Below are 21,412 nucleotides of genomic sequence, written 5' to 3' on the forward strand. Positions count from 1 at the left end.
CAGAAGCTGGCACCTAAACGCATCTGACCGGTTTGCTTCTCCCGAGCTCCTGAGGACTCCGAAGATTTCAGCAACACAGGAGGTGGGTTCCCAAAGGTCCCTGAGGTAGGTCTGACCTCTCAGCGATTCTGAGACCAGTATCCCTAATGGGTGCCGTGCAACCTGAACCCCTGTGCACCGCGTACATTTGCAAGTGCATATGCTTGTTGGCGATTCCCGAGCTTCTGCGTTGGACTCCATGTAGACCTGACCCCGAGCAGTATTTGCACTGAAGATATCCGGCCTCCACTCACCGAGTGGTGTGGGCTGGTGCTTTGTAAACTTGCTTGAGGTCTCCTCCTGATCACTGGTCCATTGGCCTGTGGGTCCTGGCAAGGGTCACCTTGTTTTTTTGGCTTACCTGATTGCTCCAGATGTGCCTTGACTCCCCATTGCTTGGAGAGTCCCCTGGACCCTGTTACCTGTTTTCTCTGACTGCGTGGGTTGCATTTACCAAGGCTTGTTGGTGCTCCAGCTGAACATCGACCACTCAGCACTCTACATCTTTCGTGGGACAGCTCCTCTCCGGGTCCTGGTCATCCTCGGCGTCTCCTGGTCCCCGTGGCTGCAGAGTCAAGCATCCATTCTTCACACCTGAAGCATCTGGCATCGATGGGCATTCAACTACCGAGCCCCTGGTCAATTGCTGTGATCCATACTCTGTCTCCTCTGCTTTCAGGTTCCTCTCACCTAGAATCCAGGATTGGATTCCACCGGGCACTCTTCGCCTTCCTGGCTGCAGTACTTCTTTGCATCTCTCTATTGAAAACAAGTAAGATTTCCGACACCACTTGACCCCTATGCAGCCTGCTCCTCTGGGATAGGTAACACAGGTACTTCAGTACTCACTGACGGGTTGGCTCTTGAACCACCTATGTTCCAAAGGTTTTGCTTGAAGTCCTCCTAGAAGTGTCCTTAAACTCTAACTTTACAACCGCGACTTTCCCATAGAGTTGTACGGAGCACCCGGTCGTGTTTCCTCACTGCACTCGTCCTCCGTTGGCTCCGTGTGTCACTCCTCTGGGTGGTTCATTGGGGTCCCAGCAATTCTACATGCTCTAGGCACTGTGTCTGTTGAAGTCGTGATTGATATACCATTTTTTTGTATAGGTTCGGTCTCCCCATGGAGCCTGCTGTGTATTGTACTACTTACAAATGTTCTATTGTTACTGTATTGTGTGCTTTATGTTCTAATCTTGTGTAGAGATTAGTAGAGATAGTTATATTGATAAATACTTATTTTTATAGAACTACTGTGTGGTTCTCCTATCATTTAGTCATTCAGGAGGTGATATTCTGGTAAAACAAGCTGCTTTACATTCCTTCAAGATTTTGCCTGAAGGCTGATCTCCATAGGTACCACTAGGATAGCTTTTAATAAGGTTGTCTTTGATCTCATACATCATAAGGGTTGTGAGGCCTGGTACAAGGTGGGCACTTTAACTAATTGGACAGCATATACCAACCCACCTTCTCACAGACGGACTCAAGGTCATTCGCGGAGCCCCCACTCCTTGTCGCACTCCATGTTGTCATGGTCATCGGGTTAGTCCAAACACAAAAATAAGGAGAAGAAGCACAAGCGGTCTTCGCCGTCTCCCCGTTGGTCGGCTGAGGCGATGCAGGATCTGGAGCATCGTCGCTCAATGGCCCCTTCTCCAGTGCCTGGTTGAGGGAAGATTCTGCACCGCCCCCTGCCTGATTCAGGGACGACTAAGTACTGCCCCCGTTTTCGGGAGCCGGATCGTCCCCCTTCCCATCTTTTTTTATGAGGCCCTACACCTTGTTTTGGGCAGCCCAACTCTGCTGGCACGCCTTCAGGCTATGCGGAGCTGGTTGGAGGTTCTGGGCCTCCGATGCCGGTGGCCCCAGCCTGGGCCTGGATCCGTATCGATGCCGGTCAATCTCACCCGACCATTCCTGGTGTCTATCCCGATAACGATGCCCCTGGCGCCGGATGTGCCCCCGACCGACGCCATACCTATCCTCATCCCCGAGTTGGACCCTGAGCCAGATCGAGGTCGGCCAATGTCGTAACTGACGCTGGAAGGTACTTATGTTCCACTGTTCTCCCTGGTGTTCCCTATTGACCAGAGGGTGGTGAGAGGACTGGGAGGGGTCGCTGGACCCTTAAACGTACCAGCTGGAGTATCCGCACTGGCGAGATGACCTGGGTGATGTTAGTGGTGTGGACACTTCTCCAGATACTGGACTGCTTTCTCCCCCTACCATGGCTAGGGAAGAGGGAGCATGATATGCTGTGGGGGTAAGAAGGGTGGCCGAAGACTTGGGCCTTGAGCTCCCTTCGGTGGCGATAAGGGTTAACCTCCTGACAGAAGTGCTTCAATCTGCAGCTACCATTTCTGAATCCTTATTGCTGTTTAATTAAGCCTCACTGACGTCCTCCTGGGCTCCTGGTCCAAGCCCAGTACAGGAGCTCCTGTGGAGAGGACGATTGCGCACTGCCACCGCCCGGCTCCCAGGTGACCCAGGGTTCCTAACCTAACACCCTTTCCCCGAGATCCTAGTGGTCCAAGCCTCTTCTTCAAAGGGCGCATTCCCTTCTGCCCCTCCAGATAGGAAATCCAATAAACTGGACCATCTTGGGAGGTGTATATTCTCTTCCTCCAGCTTGGCACTGCGGTCCGCGGATACCACGTGCCTCTTGGCCCGATGCTCCCATACTATGTGGGATACGGTTGCTTAGGTGCTGCCTCAGTGCCCGGAGAAGGCCCAGGCCGTTCTCTTCAAGTCAGTGGCGGATTGGAGAGATGCAGCCAAATTCACTATCAGATTAGGACTGGATACCACAGACTCACTGGGCAGAAGGATTGCCACATCGGTAGCCCTTAGGCACTACGCCCGGTTGAGGACATCTACCTTTTTTTGGGGGCTGTTCAGTCAACTTTGATGGACATGCCCTTTGATGGCCGTCGTCAAATATTCTCGGGCTACGACACATCTTTGGGCCTCGCTGCACCTTGTCGCCCACTCTTGTCTGTTTTTCATCCCTTTTGTGGCTACAAAACGGGCACCCATCCATGTCCGGCTTAGTCTAGCCACCGGCTCACGTAAGCTGCCCAGCCTCTGCGTGGCCGCAGACGTGGGACCCAGTGACCTCGCGGGTGTGGGTGCCAGTGGGCGGGCCAGTCCACCCTCCTCCCCCGCCGTAGCCTCCAAACCTTCCTAGTCCAACGTTTAAGGCCCATCAATGGCCAGTGGGAGGCAGGATTCGCCATCACCTCCTCCACTGGCAATCCATTACGTCAGACAAGTGGGTTTTACAAATCGTCCGATGGGGCTCCTCCCTCCCCTTTGAGCCTACCCCTCCCTCCATGCCACAATCTTTTGATCGCATGTCCGAGGATCATTTGCCGCTTCTCCGTCAGGACGTCTCAGCTCTCTTGACCAAGGAAGCTGTAGAGAGGGTCCCTGCGCAAGAAGTAGGTCGTGGTTGCTATTTCCGCTACTTTTTGGTGCTCAAAAAGGACAAAGGCCTGCGTCCTATTCTAGACCTCGGGGCCCTCAACTGCTTCCTCTGGAAGGAGAAGTTCAAAATGCTCATGTTGGCTCAGGTCCCGTCTGCCCTTGACCCCGGGGACTGGATGGTGGCGTTGGACTTGCAGGACGCCTATTTCCATACTCCCTTCTTGCCAGTCCAGAGACACTATCTACGGTTCAAGTGAGCTACAAGCTTTTCCAGTTCACCGTGCTCCCCTTTGGCCTTACCAGTGCCCCTCGGGTGTCCATGAAAGTGATGCCGGTGGTCGCAGCTCATCTGCGCAGATCAGGGGTTCCAGTCTTCCCCTATCTCGACGACTGGCTGTTGAAGGCGGGCTCGCCTCAGGCTGTCGTCTCCCACCTCCAGACTATGGCGGATCTCCTGCAATCACTGGGGTCCACTGTACATGTGCCGAAGTCACACTTGAGTCCCACTCAAACGCTCCCTTTCATCGGAGCTGTTCTGGACACAGTACACTTGTGGGCCTATCTTCCTGAGCAGCGAGTCTGGGATATTCGGGCTATGATAACGATGTTTCAGCCTCTATTCCAGATTTCGGTGAGGATGACTCTGAGACTGCTGGGCCTCATGGCCTCCTGCATCCTGATGGTGGATCATGCCAGATGGCATATGCGGGTTCTGCAGTGGGACCTGAAGTTCCAGTGGGTGCATCCACCGGGGAATCTTTCCGACTACGTTTAGATCTCAGAGGGAACTGCACAACAATTGGAGTGGTGGCTAACGAACCAAGCTTGGGTCAGAGTTAGATCTATCTCCCTTCCCCAACCAGATCTAACAGTGGTGACAGATGTGTCACTCCTGGGATGGGGCAGCCATCTGGGAGGAGCGGAGATCAGAGGCATCTGGTCTCCGGCGAAGTTTGGGCTCCATATCAACCTGCTGGAGCTCCGGGCGATCGGAATGGCACTGAAGGCATTCCTTCCCTCTCTCAAAGGTAAAGTGGTGCAAGTGTTCACAAACAACACCACTGCCATGTGGTACTGCAACAAACAGGGCGGGTGGGGTCGTGGACCCTATGTCTTCACCTCTGGACATGGCTGGAACATCAGAGCATGACCCTGGTGGTTCAACACCTGGCGGGTTCTGAATGCCAGGGCGGACAAACTCAGCCATCGGTGCTTGGTCGATTAATAATGGCGTCTGCATTCGGAGGTGATGCAAGGTTTCCTTCAGTGGTGTGGAGAGCCTTGGTTAGATATGTTTGCCACCAAAGAGAATGTGCAATGTTAGTAGTATTGCGTGTTGGAGTTTCCAAGGCAGTACTCGCTCAACGACGCCTTTCGTTGCGAGTGGAACTGTGGCCTCCTGTATGCGTTTCCACCTGTACTTCTTCTGCCCCGAGTGCTCAAGAAGATCAAGCTGGGCTGGGCACAAAGAGTCTGGTACCCCAAGCTCCTGAGCATGGCCATCGATCTTCCGAGCAGACTGCCCCTTCGGGAGGATCTTCTGTCGCAATATCAGGGGACGGTTTTTCACCCGAACCTGTCCAGTCTCCACCTCCTTGTGTGGAGATTGAGTGGTGACAGTTGACCGCTTTCAACCTTCCGTCCGAAGTCTGTAATGTCATCTTGGCAGCCAGGTGTCCCTCCACTAAATCTGTATATGCCTGTAGATGGAACAAGTTAGTGGCATGGTGAACAGCAAAGGCTGTGGATCTCCTTTCTGCCCCTCTTTCAGAGATCCTCTTGTACATACTTTCTTTGGCCCAGCAGGGCACTCTCAAAAGCTGTCTTGCTGCTATTTCTGCTTTTCTTCGACTGCCAGATCAGCCATCCTAATTCAACAACCATATTGTAAATATATTCTTTAAGGGCATTACTAATCTATTCCCTCCATCTCCTTACAGAATGCCCCAGGGGGACCTGAATCTTGTTCTAACATATTTTATGTGTGATTCCTTTGATCCCCTTCATAACTGTCCTCTTAGTTCTCCTTACTCTGAAAACGTCCTTCCTTGTGGCTATCACCTCTGCTTGCAGGGTGAGTGAGCTGCAAGCTTTGTCTTCCAAGCCCCCTTCCTTTTCTGTGCATCCGGACAAAGTGGTGCTTATAACGAGCCCTTAGTTCCTTCCTAAAGTTGTTACACCAATTTCAGTAGGACATTCTGTCACCTTGCCCACCTTTTTCCCACCTCTGCACCCTTCCAAGGAGGAGCAGGGACTCCACCGCCTGGACCCTAAACATGCGCTGTCATTTTACCTTGACTGCACCAAAGATTTCCAGGTGGATGATTATGATTTATTGGATATGTAGGTGCTAAGAAAGGCTGGGATGTTCAAAAATGTACCATCTCTCGATGGGTTGTCCTTTGCATAAAGATCTGCTTCTCTTTAGTGAAGGAGGATCCTCCAGTGGGGCTGCCTGCTCATTCCACTAGGGCTATGGCAGCAACCAATGCTTTGGCACGTGGAGTCCCACTTGATATTTGCCAGGCAGCAACGTGGGCATCTCTGCACACCTCTCACCAGACATTACTGCCTGGACAGCCAAGTCCAGAGGGAGGGCTGTTTTGCCTGTTTTTAGTCTGAACTTGGTTCGCAAACCGTCCTCTGGGGATGGTATTGCTGGGGTATCTATTCTAAGGAAACGAATCTACAACTAACTGTCTTTTTCAGATGAACAAGTTACTTACCTTCGGTAACAATGTATCTGTAGGACACATAGCTTAGTTGTAGATTCCTTACTTTAGAATATTCCACAGGTGTCAGAAAGGATCCGGCGAATTTTTCTTTAGCAGTATCCCTGAACGTCGGTAGGTGGCATTGGTCGTTTCCGTGTTCGTCACCGGTGTCGTGGTCGCTGGGATGACGTTGCATGGCCTACTTAGATACCATGCCCCTGCGCGCTGACGTCAGTTCTGACACGACTTTCCATGCCAGAAGCGCAGAGGGATAAAAACACTTACCGGTGAGCCACGACTTAGGCCCTGTAAGGGAGTCCCTATCCCTAGAAGTCAGTTCGCATAGCGGGGAGGGTGGGCTGGTGGTAAGGAATCTACAGCTAACCTATCTATGTCTCTTACAGATACTTTGTTACCGAAAGTAAGTATGTTGTTCTTTAAGTTGATAATTAAGTTTGAAAACTTTGCTGCAAATGTGAGCAAACCTGGACAAGCACAATTCTAATGTGATTCAAAGCGTTAACTTTGATCTTTATTGTGATTTCGTACTCATTTACTCTAAGGGAAGTCTACCCCACCCTCCTTTTTTTTTTTTTGCTGTGTATCCAGTTCCAGAAACTGAAATTTGGTTGTCTTCTCCTTCAGGCTATGCGAGGTGGTGTCTGTTGACACATGCATCTCAACAAATACCTCCTCCACTCTCTTCCTGTCCTATGGTGATAGATAAAAACATTTGGGTTATTGTGCCAATAATTTTGAAATATGCCACAAAGTCGTGAAGGGAGGTCATTGAGAGGTTGTATATAAATATTAAATAAAAAGAGGAGAAGGGCTTGAACTTTAATGAATCCCTTGCGTGTGCTCAAATATATTTGGCAAGTTTATGTTTAAGCCCATATCTCTTGAAGGTTTTTGGTATTTCTCCTGCTGTCTGTCTAACTGCAACTAGACTTAACCATTTTCAGAAAGCTCATAAAATCACGCCTTTTCATTACTTGTCTGCACTGTCCTAGATTACGCTAGTCTTAAATACCTAGCTCCAAGAGATCATTCAGTCTTCAGCGTGCTCTATACAGATCATCACGTCAAGCAGAGTAATTTTTTTAATCCGATATTCTTTCAAAGCAATAGTGTGTAGTAGCTGCCTGTAATGTCATTATGAACATCATTTGACAATTTTGATGTGCTTAACAAAGGGATTTCAAAGTAAGAATGGATGAGAAGTTTTCAAAATGTGTTTTTGCTTAAAGTAGCATGACTTATTACTGTTTATCTTGCAGCTCAGCAAGAGGATGATGAATTTGTCTGCCAAATCGTGTATGTTTTTTACCAGATGGTTTTTCACCAAGCCACCCGAGATGTCATTATTAAGGAAACGCGTATCCTTTCAATTTTGTAATTGATAATACGATATTTGATCATGTGCAACCTTCTGTTTTTGAAGGATACTTCTAACCGTAGATTCCTACCTTTTTTAATACACCCCAGGCATCAGACTGGATCTGGAAAATCTTTAGCAGTACAACTACACTCGGATGCTGTTTTTGTGCGGCAGGTGCCCCCCCTCCATGCACACCGATGTCAGGTCCTTTCTTTCTGCACCACCAAACGCATATCCAGAGCCACCCGTCGTTTCTTCACTAGGCTGTTTTCTCTCTCTTTTTTTTTTATTTATAAAATGTTTTATTGGTCTTAGAGTAAACAATTAATAGCAATTCATACAGGATAAACGTATCGAAAAAAACAGTCCAAATAGTCACAATTATAGTTAACAAATTCATACATGGGTTCGCAAAAATTGCAAAAATAATTAAGACTGACCAAGATTATAGTATATTACATTGCAGGGATATAAACATATAAGACCATTTCACCTTCCAATCAATCATTATCGACATTAAAAAAATCCTGTCTAAAAATTTTCCATATCTGATCGCATCTTTTGGAGCAAAGAGAGACCCCTTTCTTTAGCCAAAGCAAGCTCCAATTCATATATTTGATAAATAAGGGTACGCCACTCCGAGTCATAAGGATCACTCCCTGAGATCCATGCACTAGCAATACAGAGTCAGGCGGATGCCAGCATAATTGTAATACATTTCTGAGAGCTCCCCACAAATTCATACTTAATGTGCATCATTTTCTCCTTAATCAATAAATTTACAGGCGAGCCCAAGATTAGTGACATATAATTCAACACCCCGTCCCATAAGTTTTACAAACAGGGGCAGAGTGCAAACATGTGTAGGATATCACCGCAAAGGCACTTAAGACATCTTTTTCTGTCTGTTCCACCTGTCGGAGCAGTTACTCCCCATTTTACAATGACATCTGGGGTATAGTATAAAAGACACAATATGCGCTGCTGTTGTAACTCAAAGTTAACCGAGTGTACCAAACGTTCTAGCAGATTTAAGGCCATCTGAATTTCTTCATACGATACTTCAGACTATAAGTCTGCTCCATTTTCATGCTCATAATAGAGTATCTTCCACAACAAACTGCGGAAATGCTCGATACATCATGCTTGTAGTGGGTTTGATACCAGGCTTAAAATAGTATGAAGAAAGATCGGACCTATCGATGTCCTGTGCTTGCTCAATGCTCGTCCCCATGTAATGCCTCAGTTGAAGATATTTGAAGAAAGAATGGCGGGTAGTCCAAAAGCATCTTGTAAAGCGGAAAAGGCTCTGAAGCCATCTGGATCAAATAATTGACCCATTGTTGTAGTTCCACAATCTGCCCAGACTCTACAAGTTGAGTCCTGAGAAGAAAGGGGAAAAGCAGGGTTGTCCCATATGGGAGTGTCTTTGTTAATAAAGCCAACAGAGTATTTCTTACAGATCCCCTTCCAAATGGAGATAATATCTTTAAGTATCTTAAAGCGCCCCCTTTAGTAGTTGGGATCATTCATTCGATAAAAAAATAGACTAACATCTGCACCAAGAGCAAGCTGGTAGCAGAATGATGCTGAGTCCGGCTCCCCATAAATCAATAAACCGCTCAATTGTCCTGTAAAAGGGGCCCAAAAATAAAGCTTAAAATCTGGAAGTGAGAGTCCTCCTCTCTTACAGGAAGATTTCAAAAGTCGGATGACACGCCTTGCCCTCCTGTAAAACCAACTAAAGCTACCAATTTCACCTTTCAGTCTCTTGAAATAAGAATCCAAAATCCTCCACAGATTTGCCCTAAAAAAAAAAAGAAATTTTGGAAGATAATTAATTTAATAATATTTATTCGTCCTAATATAGTAAGTGGTAGCTTACTCCTTGATTTAAATGTAGCAATAGTTGCAGCTAACAAAGTTTCGTAGTTTAATTTAACTATATTAGAAACCACAGAGCAAAGCCTAACGCCTAGATAAACCGCTGAGGTAGTGTTCCCTGGAATTGGAGCATCAGGAATAAAATTCAAAAGAACCTAAGTTTTAGATAGATTCAACTTATAGACAGAAAAGTGGCCAAATATACGTGCTTCAAGAGCAATCTGAGTAATTGCTACTGCTGGGTTAGAAGATAAAATTGCCACATTGTCGGCATGTGCATTTAATTACAGTTGTTCGCCCTCGAGAGCCCATGGTTGGATATCTCTATTCCTAAAGCGGGATTGTAGATAGGGCTACATATACAAAGCAAAAAGAAGGGGGAAGAGTGGACACCCCTGCCTTGTCCTGCGATAAATCCCCAAAAATCCAGAATAGCTCCCAGAGTGTGCCACCCGAGCCCGTTGAGTCTTATAAAGGGCCTGAATCATTATAATAAAATCTTCCCTTATACCAAAAGCAGACAGCATGACCCAGAAGCATTCCCATGCAACATGGTCAAATGCCATCTCGGCATCGGGTAATATCATGCCCATGTTCATATTGCACATCTCAGCGATGTCAAATGCAGCAATTGCTGTATTGATCTGAGCAATGGTATCTCTCCCTGGGACAAAACCGTGTTGCTGTTGGGATACTAAAGCTGGAATTACTGAAGTGAGGCGAAAGGCCAAGATTTTAGCGAACCATTTAGCATCAGTGTTAAAGAGCCTATATGATACCCAAATCCTCGTCCGGTTTCACCTTTTTTAAAAAGACCACAATATTAGTTATGTGCCAGCTTGTTGGGACTGGCCCTCCTGCCTGAATAAATTGAATAACGAAGACAAATTCCAAGCTCAATAAATCTCTGAATATCTTATAAAACTCCAGTGGGCAGCGAGTCTCCCCCTGCCCTTATTTTGTTTTTCTGTCATTTGATATGCTAATACTCTGCCAACCCTTTCCAAATTCATACTGAAGACTCTTCTATTTTACAAAACTGGCAGCCATCCGCTCCCTCAGTTGGCATCCAACACGGGCCCGCATCTCTAGAAGTTGAGTAAATACTTGACATGCATCAGTAGCACCCTGTATAATTTTAAGTGCATGAAGTAATTTGAGGTGGCGGAATGTTTGATGTAGAAGATCAACTTCTTTGGTAGTGGCTCTATGTTGTTTGACTACATATTGAAGCGTGATACCACGGACATATGCCTTCATAGTGTCCCATAACATTCAAGGCAAAGCCGACCCTCTATTAGTAGTAAACCGTTCCCTAAGAGAACCTGAGATAAGATTAATGTATTCGCTATTAGTCAATAAATGGCAAGGGAAAGTAAACCTAAGAGTATTGGGCACATCACAATTTAAATCCAGGGAAAATTGGAAGTAGATCTCATTATGCTCTGAGACTACCCTTGGACATACTGACATTTCCATAGTTTCAAGCCACATACACTTAAAAAAGACCATGTCTATTCTTTGTTAATGCTTAATATGTATTGCCAGAATCCGTTCGATCTAAAGTCCGCCAGGCATCGCAAATGGTTCTAGGTTTACGAACAGTGGCCCTACGGTTAGTGGAGTCAGTACCGTAATTCACTACATAGTTGAAGTCCCCCATTAAAATCAATTCCCCCCCCCACCCAGCTCAATATTTCCAGGGAAAGTGTATCAAATATTTCGGGGTCATCGGTATTTGGTACATAGACAAGACAAAATACAAATTTGACGGAATATAAGAGCAACTGTACCAAAACCTATCTCCTCCTAGAATCAGTTGCACTTATTAATACCTGGCCCTGAAACATTTTAGAAGACAGCACCGCCACCCCCCGAATTGCTGTAGTCTGTGTTGTACCCTAGATCCTTAAGTAGGGTTGTGTCTTTGTATGCCAAGTGCGTCCCTGCCAAGGCCACTAAATGGGGTTTATAATATCTGATCTCTTCCCCTACCAATCGCCGCTTGGACCGTGCATTAATCCCTGACACATTCTAACACATACATTTAATCTTAGCCATTTTAGCCATCTAACCAAAACGAAAAAATCTGAATTACCATGTTTGGATATTCCAATGTAAAGTTTACATATCCATTAAAAGAGATACTATTTCCCCCACCCTGTGCATGTGGGCTGATTTAGCCTGAGTAGCCTGAGTGAGGCCATCAGTAACTTTGATATCTGAATGCCTCTGGTATTAAGGCAACACAACCCGACCTATATTGATATATATCGGGAAGACAAGCTGTCTCTCTTACAGCCCGACCAACATCACCAGTCTTAGTTGACGATTTTTGCACGTTCAGATTTATGTAGACCCACAATGGACCACCAATGGACCGGAGATGGAAGCTTTGGCAGTTTATCAATCCATTAAAAGCTGCAGGTGCTCAAGCTTACCTGCAGGAACCTGCCTGTCTCATAATTATGAAGGATGGTCGTTCTCGGATGTGCTTCTCTGAAGATGATGTGTCCCAGGCCTTGGCTTAGGTCAGAGGGGCGAACAATCATACTCTACAATCAAATGATATATGAAATTATCTATGATATAATGACACTATAGCTTTGCTTTTTCTTCTCCATTTTCTCTTTCCCTCTCCCCCCCCCCCACCTTACTTACTTTATTTTTATTTCTGCCGTGCTGTTATTTTTGTCTTCAAATTTCTATATTCTTATTACTTGGTGGGTGGGGGTTCCTGGGTGAACAGGTTGGGGACTCTCTTGGGCTGTTTTCCATCAAAGGCTCCAGAGCGGGGTGATTCCTTACCTAGGGCACTGGGGGAGTGGGGAGGGTGGTGGTTGTGTTCGGTGGTGTTTGCAGTGAGCACTAGCTTTAAAGAACAAGTTACCTTCAGTAACGATATATCTGTAAGAGACATATATTAGTTATGGATTCTTTACCTTAGAATTACCCCCAGGGCTCAGACTTGATCGCGAGAATTTTTCTTCAGCAGTACCCCTGCACATCGATAGGTGGCGTTGGTCGACTTCGCATTCGCCATCACTGGAATGACATTGCTGTATTTACTTAGACATAACATAACATAATGTGTATTGGTGAAGGGCACGTTCACCCCTGACGGGGCATCTTGGCGCTGAATAACAGATGTTTATTGTTACCCCACTCAATGGTACTCATTTTATCGACCTCAGATGGACGAAAGGCTGAGTGGACCCGCTGGGATTTGAACCTCTGACCATGAGGCAGAACTCAGACCCCTGCAGTGGATGCATTAGTCCACTGAGCCACCAGACCCGGCCCTTCATGCTGACATAAGTTCTTTCTTTTTCCGTGCCAGCCAGCGCACAGAGCGGTACCCTTACTCGTTTGTTCACTTTTTTTCACAATTACTTCGACTTTTTTCGACTTCTTTTTTCAAGTCGTTTGACTCCTGGTGCAAGGGATGTCACATCGACGGACCGGCTTCAAACCTTGTGACTCCTGTCACAAGTTAATGTTGGTCACGGACCCACATATCATGTGCCTCTGGTACCTGGAGCGCGACCACGACCCGAAGTAGTGTTCCGACTGCTGGGCCATGAACCCGAAGTTTCTTGAGGCACGGCAGTCAGCTCCGCGCCGCTCGAGGTCCCGGTCAAGAAGTAGGTGGCAAGACTGGTCACGGAGTCACCACCATCACTCCTCTTCGAAGTCTTTGTCTTCAGGTAAGTCGAAGCACAAGAAGAAGACGAAAAAGCACCGTCGCTCTTCGCCTTCTCCACGTCCGTAGGCCAATGTGACGCAGGATGTGGAAGGTAGTCGTCCGGCTCCGCCTGCAGAGCCTGTTGAGTCAGCTCTGAGTTTCCCTCACTTCCCGGGAGCCAGGGCGACCCTTGCTCAACTTCGTATCTTTTACGAAGCCCTCATCTCCATCTTTGGGCAGCCTGACTCCGCCGGCACGCCTTTGGGCCCCGCGGACTCGGCTGGGGGTTTTAGGCCTTCGATACCAGCGCCTCCGGCGCCGCAGGGCCCCCAGGGATCCAGGCCTGGATCAGCGCCGGTAGACCATATAACAACTCCTACAACCCGAATCCATTGACGACACCTCTGCCCCCTCCAACGCCGGTTGTGTCCCCAGCCGGCGTCGACCCCGGCCTCCCCCCTCGACATGGACACAAGACTGGACCAGCGTCGTTCGACGCCGGTACGGGCGCCGACCAGTATTTTTGTACCTCTGTTCTACCATCACCTCCCCCACTGGTGCACAATCACGTCGGACAGGTGGGTTTTGCAGATAGTCCGAACGGGCTACTCCCTCCCCTTCGAGGCTAGCCCTCCAGCCATACCATCCCAATACCACCGTATGTTGGGAGTATCATCTGGGCTTTCTCCAACAGGAAGTCACGGCTCTCTTGGCCAAGGGAGCCATCGAGCGCGTTCCTGTCCCAGAAGTAGGTCGTGGTTGTTACTCCCACTACTTTCTGGTGCCCAAGAAGTTCAAGGGCCTGTGTCCTATCTTGGATCTCAGAAACGTCAACCTCTTCCTCGGGAAGGAGAAGATCAAGATGTTGACGCTCGCTCAGGTCTTGTCTGCCCTCGACCCTGGAGACTGGTTGGTAGCGTTGGACGTGCTGGACGCTTATTTCCACATTCCCTTACTGCCGGCCCAACGGCGTTACCTGCGGTTCACGATTGGCCATGAGCATTTTCAGTTTACCGTGCTCCCCTTTGACCTTACTTGCGCCCCTCGCATGTTCACGGAAGTGATGGCAGTGGTCGCAGCTCATCTGCGAAGATCAGGGGTTCCAGTCTTCCCCTATCTCGACGACTGGCTGTTGAAGGCGGGCTCCCCCTCAGACTGTCGTCTCCCACCTCCAGACTACGGTCGACCTCCTTTATTCGCTGGGGTTCACCATCAATGTGCCGAAGTCACACCTGATTCCCTCTCAGAAGTTCCTTTTCATCAGAGCAGTTCTGGACACAACGCAGTTTCTGGTTTATTCTCCCGAACAGCGAGTCCGGGATATTCCGTCTTTGATTCCGATTTTTCTGCCTCCATCCCGTGTTTTGGTCAGGATGACCCTGAGGCTGCTTGGCCTCATGGCCTCCTGCATGCTGCTGATCGATCATGCCAGGTGGCATATGTGGGCTCTGCAGTGGGACCTGAAGTTCAAGTGGGTGCAGCATCAGGGGATTCTGTCCGATTGCGTACAGATCTCAGATGGCACTGAACGTCAACTGCAATGGTGGCTCACAAACCAGGATTGGGTCAACGGCAGATCCCTCTCCCTTCCCCGACCAGATCACACAGTTGTGACAGACGCTTCCCTTCTGGGGTGGGGCGGCCACATGGGAGAGGTGGAGATCAGAGGTCTATGGTCTCCGGCGGTTGCCGAGCTCCACATTAACCTATGCCCAGACACGAGCTCTACATTAACCTTCTGGAGCTTTCGGGCGATCTGTCTTGCACTGAAGGCATTCCTTCCCACTGTCCGGGTAAGAGTAGTACAGGTGTTCACTGACAACACAACAGCCATGTGGTACTGCAACAAACAGGGCGGAGTGGGGTCGTGGACCCTATGTCAGGAGGCCTCTGGGCATAGCTGGAACATCAGGGCATATCTCTGGTGGTTCAGCACCTGGCAGGTTCTCTGAATGCCAGGGCGGATGAACTCAGCCGCAGGTGCATGATGGATCACGAATGTCGTCTCCACTCGAAGGTGGTGCAAGGTCTCTTTCAGCAGTGGGGAGAACCTTGGTTAGATCTATTCGCCACCGAAGAGAACACGCAATGTCAGCAATTCTGCGCTTTGGAATTTCCAAGGCGGCACTCGCTTGGCGACGCTATTCATCGCGAGTGGAGTTGAGGCCTGTTGTACGCCTTTCCGCCTATACCACTTCTGCCCAGAGTGCTGTAGAAGATCAGGCGCGGACGGGCCCAAGTCATCCTTGTGGTTCTGGATTGGGCATGAAGAGTCTGGTATCCCGAGCTGCTCAACATGGCCATCGATACTTTGATTCGACTGCCTCTTCGGGAGGATCTTCTGTCGCAGCAGCACGGGACAGTCCTCCACCCAAACCTGTCCAGCCTCCGCCTCCTTGCGTGGAGATTGAGCGGTGGCAGTTGACGTCTTTTGACTTGCCTCCCAAAGTTTGTGATGTAATCTTGGCAGCCAGGCGTTCCTCCACTAAGACGGTATACTCCTGCCGGTGGAAGAAATTTGTGGCATGGTGCACAGCAAAGACTGTGGTTCCCCTTTCTGCCCCTCTTTCTTTCTGAGGTTCTTTTGTTTCTCCTCTCTTTGGCCCAGCAGGGCTCTGCTTTGGGCACTATCAAGGGCTATCTTTCAGCCATCTCTGCCTTCCTTCGGCTTCCTGATCAGCCTCTCTTCAAGTCCCCGGTTGTAAATCGTTTCTTAAAAGGCATAACTAATCTCTTTCCTCCTATTCCTTTCGTTATGCCTCAGTGGGACTTAAAACTAGTCCTAACCTATTTAATGTGTGCTCCCTTTGAGCCGCTTCACAACTGTCCTTTGAGGCTTTTGACTCTTAAGACTGCATTCCTAGTGGCCATCACATCTGCCAGAAGAGAGAGTGAGTTCCAGGCTCTGTCATCCAATCCTCCTTTTCTGTCTGTGCAATCCGGACAAGGTGGTTCCCAGGACTCGTCCATCATTTCTTCCCAAAGTTGTCACTGCCTTTGACGTTGGGCAGACCATCACTTTGCCCTCCTTCTTTCCGCCTCCGCATCCTTCGAAAGAGGAAGAGAGGCACCACCATCTGGACTCAAAACGTGCGCTTTCCTTTTCCTTTTATCTGGATCGCACCAAAAAGTGCCGGGTGGATGACCAGCTCTTTTGTTGGCTAAGTGGGCGCCAAGAAAGGTCAGGCCGTACACAAGCAGACTATCTCCAGATGGGTCGTTTTGTGTATTAAAGCCTGTTATTCTCTGGCGAAGAAGGAGCCTCCAATGAGGCTGCACTAACCACTACTGCTTTAGGACGAGGAGTCCCTCTGAATGACATCTGTCAGGCAGCTACGTGGGCATCATTGCACACATTTACGAAACACTACTGCCTCGACAGCCAAGTCCGGAGAGACGGCATCTTTGGCCGTTCTGTTCTCAATGACTTCTGGTGTGATCTTGGTTCGCAGGCCCACCTCCAGGGTTGGTATTTCTGGGGTATCTATTCTAAGGTAAGGAATCTATAACTAACATGTTTCTTTCAGATGAACGAGTTACTTGCCTTCGGTAACGATATATATCTGTAAGAAACATAGGTTATTTATAGATTCCTTACCTCCCCACCCATCCTCTCCGTTCTGCAAACTGATTTCTTGGGTTAAGGAGATCCTTTCAGGGCTCTAGTTTTGTGCACCAGTGGTCAGTGTCTTGCATGACTCTGCGCTTCTGGCGTGGAATGTCGTGTAAAGAACTGACGTCATCTCGCAGGCGCTGCGTTTAAGTACATAATCGATGTCATTCTGGATATCACTACGCCAACGACGAACGCGGAGTTGACCGACGCCAACTACTAACGCGCAGGGGTGCTGCTGAAGAAAAACTATCCAGATCCTGTCTGATGCCTGGAAGTAATTCTAAGGTAAGGAATCCATAATTCCATAACTAATATATGTCTCTTACAGATATATCGTTACTTAAGGTAACTTGTTCTTTAAAGCTAGTGCCCACTGCAACCCCCACCCCAAACACAACCTTGCTGCTGAGAAACAGTGACCGCGAGGCATCGGTGAGTGGGAAAGCACGGCGTGGAGTAGAGCCCTTGGCGGAATCAACCCACCATCTTCCTTCCTGAAATCCCACATCAACACTTCAGACTGTTTTCTCAAACATTTCTAAAAGTAACTAGCGTGCAAGGGAAAGGTCACCACCTAAAACCACAGCGTTCAAACCTTGAATGGACTGTCGCAAGCTAATGTCTGTGAGAGATCCCTACCAGATTTGCCTTTGTTCCTTGGGGTTGGAACACAGCTCCAAGACTTGTAGCAACTGTGCCTTGACGAATCCAAAGGCCATTCGGTACTGTGAGTCCACACTGGGACAAGTTGTAGTCAAAGTAAATTTCCCGTTCCAGCTCCTGAAGTTGTTCCCGCTGCAGATCTTCATCACTGTTGAACTCCTCGGGTAAGTAAAAAAAGAAGCACAATAAGTTCAAGTGGGACTTGGCCCCTTCCTGTCACTCTTGAGAAGGTGTGTGGGCATTAACGTCCCTCTCGATCTTTCTCTCAAACTTGGTCTCCTTTGTAGCTAATTCCAAGACTCGTCCCTGGGCAGTCCACAGCAAATCCATGAGTTCTGCAAAGCAATGCTGCATCTCTTCGACATCCTACCAGCTCTCTCTGGCGCTCCTCTGGGGCCCAAGGACCTGTTAAGACCCTCACCTAAAACTCCACCAGTGGTTCCACCCTCAATGCCAGATGCAACCTGTGGCCTCGCTATGGACCCCCAACCAGCTTCGGGGCTGATGTCATTCTTAGCACAACACCCCACGCCTGACCCTGAAGCATCGACCCCAGACAGCAAGGCGCAGCTGCTTAGTGACTCCGATCTGACTCCATTTCGACCAAGGCCGCACCCCGATCCTATTAGACCACAGTCTTCCGGCAACCCTTCGCACTCTGATACATAGCCCAGATCATCCATAATGTTTTTAGCACAGACTCCTATAATGAAGATTATGATGAGCGGGGTGAATTTGCTCAACCTTATACAACTGGAATGATGAGCTGCAAGATGCCAGATGACTGCGTACTCCTCCCAGACACTGAGCTGTTCTCCCCACCTGGGCTGGCTATTGAAGTAAGTGTCTCCTTCGCCATTGTGATGCGGAGGGCAGCTGAGATTCTTTATCTCCCAGTTGCTCGGAGGTAGAAACCAATATCTTTACCAATGTCCTCCAACCCGGACAACCTGGTCCTGAGCCCCTTCTACATTTCATTGTGGCACTCACAGACACCCTTTTTAGGACATGGGCAAAGCCATGTTCTGGACCACCAATAAGTAGGCAGCTAGTGTGATGCCACTACCCTGCCTTGGGTGATCCGACATTCATTGCATAACATCTGACTCCAGAGAGTTGACTGATGCAGGTATCCATGAGCAAAGTCTACCCCAATGCTTTCCCTACCACCACACATGATTGAGAATTTAAGTGTCTTGAACCTTTCAGAAACAAGTGTCCTCCTTCACTAGCCTGTCATTGTGGTCTGGCAATGCCAGCTGCTTATTGGGCTGCTATACTTATGCCATTTAGGATTCTGTTGCTCAGGTCCTACCCAGTGTGCCTGATGACATACGCCCCACGCTTACACAAGTCATTCAGGAGGTAGTAATGCAGCTAAATTTACGATTTGTTGTAGATTAGACACAACAGACTGCCTTTGTCGGCCAATTAGCACCAGTATAGCGCTCATGAGACATGCCTGGATGAGGTCCATGTGTTTCTTTGGGGATGTTTAATCTTCCCTAAAGGATTGCCTCTTTAGGGAAAAAGCAGACTTGGTTCTTGAGCGCTTTAAAAACAGTAAGACCACAGCAGTTCCTCCCCCTCCTTGGCTATTGTAGGAGTTTTCAATACTGCCAGCACCTACCCATGCAAGCAGCCCAGAAGACTCTGCAGCCTTTTTGTTGCCGAGGTCGCGGTACCCACAGTCAACATGGACAAATAGTGCAACAGGAAGGCAAGCAGCTCCCTACTCTCCCAGCTGCTGTAAAACGGTTTTAGTGTGCCGTTTCATGCACACAGCCACCCTGTCAGAGGCAGTATTGCCATTTTCTCCCAGAATGGCAAGCCATCACTTCAAGTGAATCCTTCAAATTTTCAAGTGGGGTTACAGCCTTCTGTTTCTTTTCACCCTGTTGCACCTTCCACCATCCTCACAGCAGATGATGGAGGACCATCTGCCTCTCTTGCAGCAGAAAGTGCCAAAGGAGCCATAGAGAGGGTTCCAGACTCGGAGGTAGGAGCAGGATGTTACTCCAGCTACTTCCTTGTCAAAGAAGGACGAAGGCCTCCGTCTTACTTTAGATATGCTAAACACGCACTCAGCTCTTTCCTGTGAAAGGGCAAATTCAAGATGGTCTCTCTGGTAGCGTTGGACCTGCAGGATGCTACTTCCAAATTCCCATCCTGCAGGCCCACAGGAGCTAGTTGCGGTTCAAAGTGGGGCAAGAGCACTTTCAGTTTACTGTGTTCCTCCTTGACCTTAGCAGTGCCTCTCGCGTGTTCATGAAAGTGATGACAGTAGTTTCAGCGCATCTTCAGAGGTCAGGCCAATGACTGGCTGCTGAAGGCAGGTTCGCCCCAGGCAGTTGTCATCTACCTCCAGACTACTGCAAACCTCTTGACATCTTTGGATTTCACTATCAACATGCCGAAGTCACACCTGACTCTTACACAGATGTTCTCTTTAATTGGACCTATTCTGTACACAGTGCAGTTTCGTGCCTTCTCCCAGAATGTCCAGGAAATACGGGCTATAATCCTGATGTTTCAGCTCCTGGCCTGGATCTCAGTGAAGATGATCCTAGGCTGCTGGAAGTGATGGCCTCCTGCATTTGGCTAGTAAACCATGGTAGGTGGCATATGGGCTCATCAGTGGAACCTGAAGTCCCAGTTTACAAAACACCATGTTTATCTTTCAGACTACACCCAGATTTCAGAGGAGACTGCAAACGACTTGCAGTGGTGACTGCCGAATCGCCATTGAGTCAGCGGTAGACCCCTCTTGTTACCTCACCCAGAGCTTACAATGGTGACTGATGCATCACTTCATGGTGGGAGAGGCCATCTGGAAGAAGTAGAGATCAAAGGCATCTGGTCTCCAGCGGATGCCAGACTCCACATCAAACTCTTAGAGCTGTGGAAATCTTTCAGCCTACTTTATCTGATGTAGAACCCTTACTTCAATTTATGAAGGCACTACTGAAATCTGACTTCGCTCCTAAGGAAAAGCCCTTCTCTGGTCCAGCAGTTGACAGACAAATCGCTAGATGCCACCCCCAAATGACAGAAAATTCTTGTCCTCACATCATTCATGAGAGAGCTTGATGATTCAGGCTTATTTTCCAAATTGAGCCTCAAAGTCTGTCCTACACCCCTTCCAAGCAGCAGATCTACAAAGCTGTATGCGTGGGCCAGAGGGTTTTTTGTGTCAGGCAGACCCACTCTTTGTATGGCGAAGGCCATGTCCCTTCTATTCCGCTATGTCCATGCTCTGTTTTAACAGGCCAAACTGGGTGTGGTTAGCCTACCAGACCACATTAAGCTAGTTTCTGGTTTGGTCAGTGATGGCTTGGATGCCTGAAAGCCGATCCTGAAATGGAGCTTAGATTCCGCAGATACTGTAGTCGAGTCCTTGAACAGTGTCATCATACTGCGCCTCCTTGCCTATATGCTCTTAAATGTTTGTCAGGAGATATTCAGGCCAATTTGAGGCACATTCCCTGAGGGTGTGATGTTTTTTTTAGAGAGTAGGCAGACTTCTCCTCGGAGTGCCTCAGAAATAGTAGGATATGGCACACTTGCTACATCAGTGAGGCAGTTCCATCAGCAATACAGAATATTTAGACACTTTTCAAGAACTCATCTGTCCTAAGAGAGACATCCTTACAGCTGGTCCAGACACCTCAGCATGCTTTTCATTTCTTTTGTGACCGTGATGGACCTAAAGGTCGCAGCAGATCCGGCCATTTTCATCCTCTGTCTGCTCTTGTGTCTCTAAACGCCTCCTACTTCCCTTTTCACCAACACCTTATGAGTGTGTGTTTATAGGGGAAGGTTCTTCCACCTGTCAGTCTGTTAGAACATGATCATGATGAACCTCTAGGTCATGGGCGTGGCTACACTTGCAGGATGGCAGACGCATCTCGCTATAGCTCTGCCATACATCCCCCATAATCTGAAATGTATCTGATTAAAACTGGGTTCAGCAGCTGCGGAATAACTCCGCAACTTTGTAA

General features: G+C 48.3%; 1 protein-coding gene across 1 annotated transcript in view; it reads left to right on the plus strand.

The window, feature by feature from the left end:
- KIFAP3 (kinesin associated protein 3) overlaps positions 1–21,412 on the plus strand; it is a 1,322,278-nt gene that overhangs the window by 1,025,681 nt on the left and 275,185 nt on the right. Inside the window, exon 16 of the mRNA XM_085654829.1 lies at positions 7,463–7,561. Within this exon, the coding sequence (XP_085510955.1) occupies positions 7,463–7,561 (99 nt within the window). The remainder of the gene's footprint in view (positions 1–7,462; positions 7,562–21,412) is intronic.

Source organism: Triturus cristatus, chromosome 4_1 (assembly GCF_964204655.1).
Source record: "Triturus cristatus chromosome 4_1, aTriCri1.1, whole genome shotgun sequence".
Classification (NCBI taxonomy): Eukaryota; Metazoa; Chordata; class Amphibia; order Caudata; family Salamandridae; genus Triturus; species Triturus cristatus.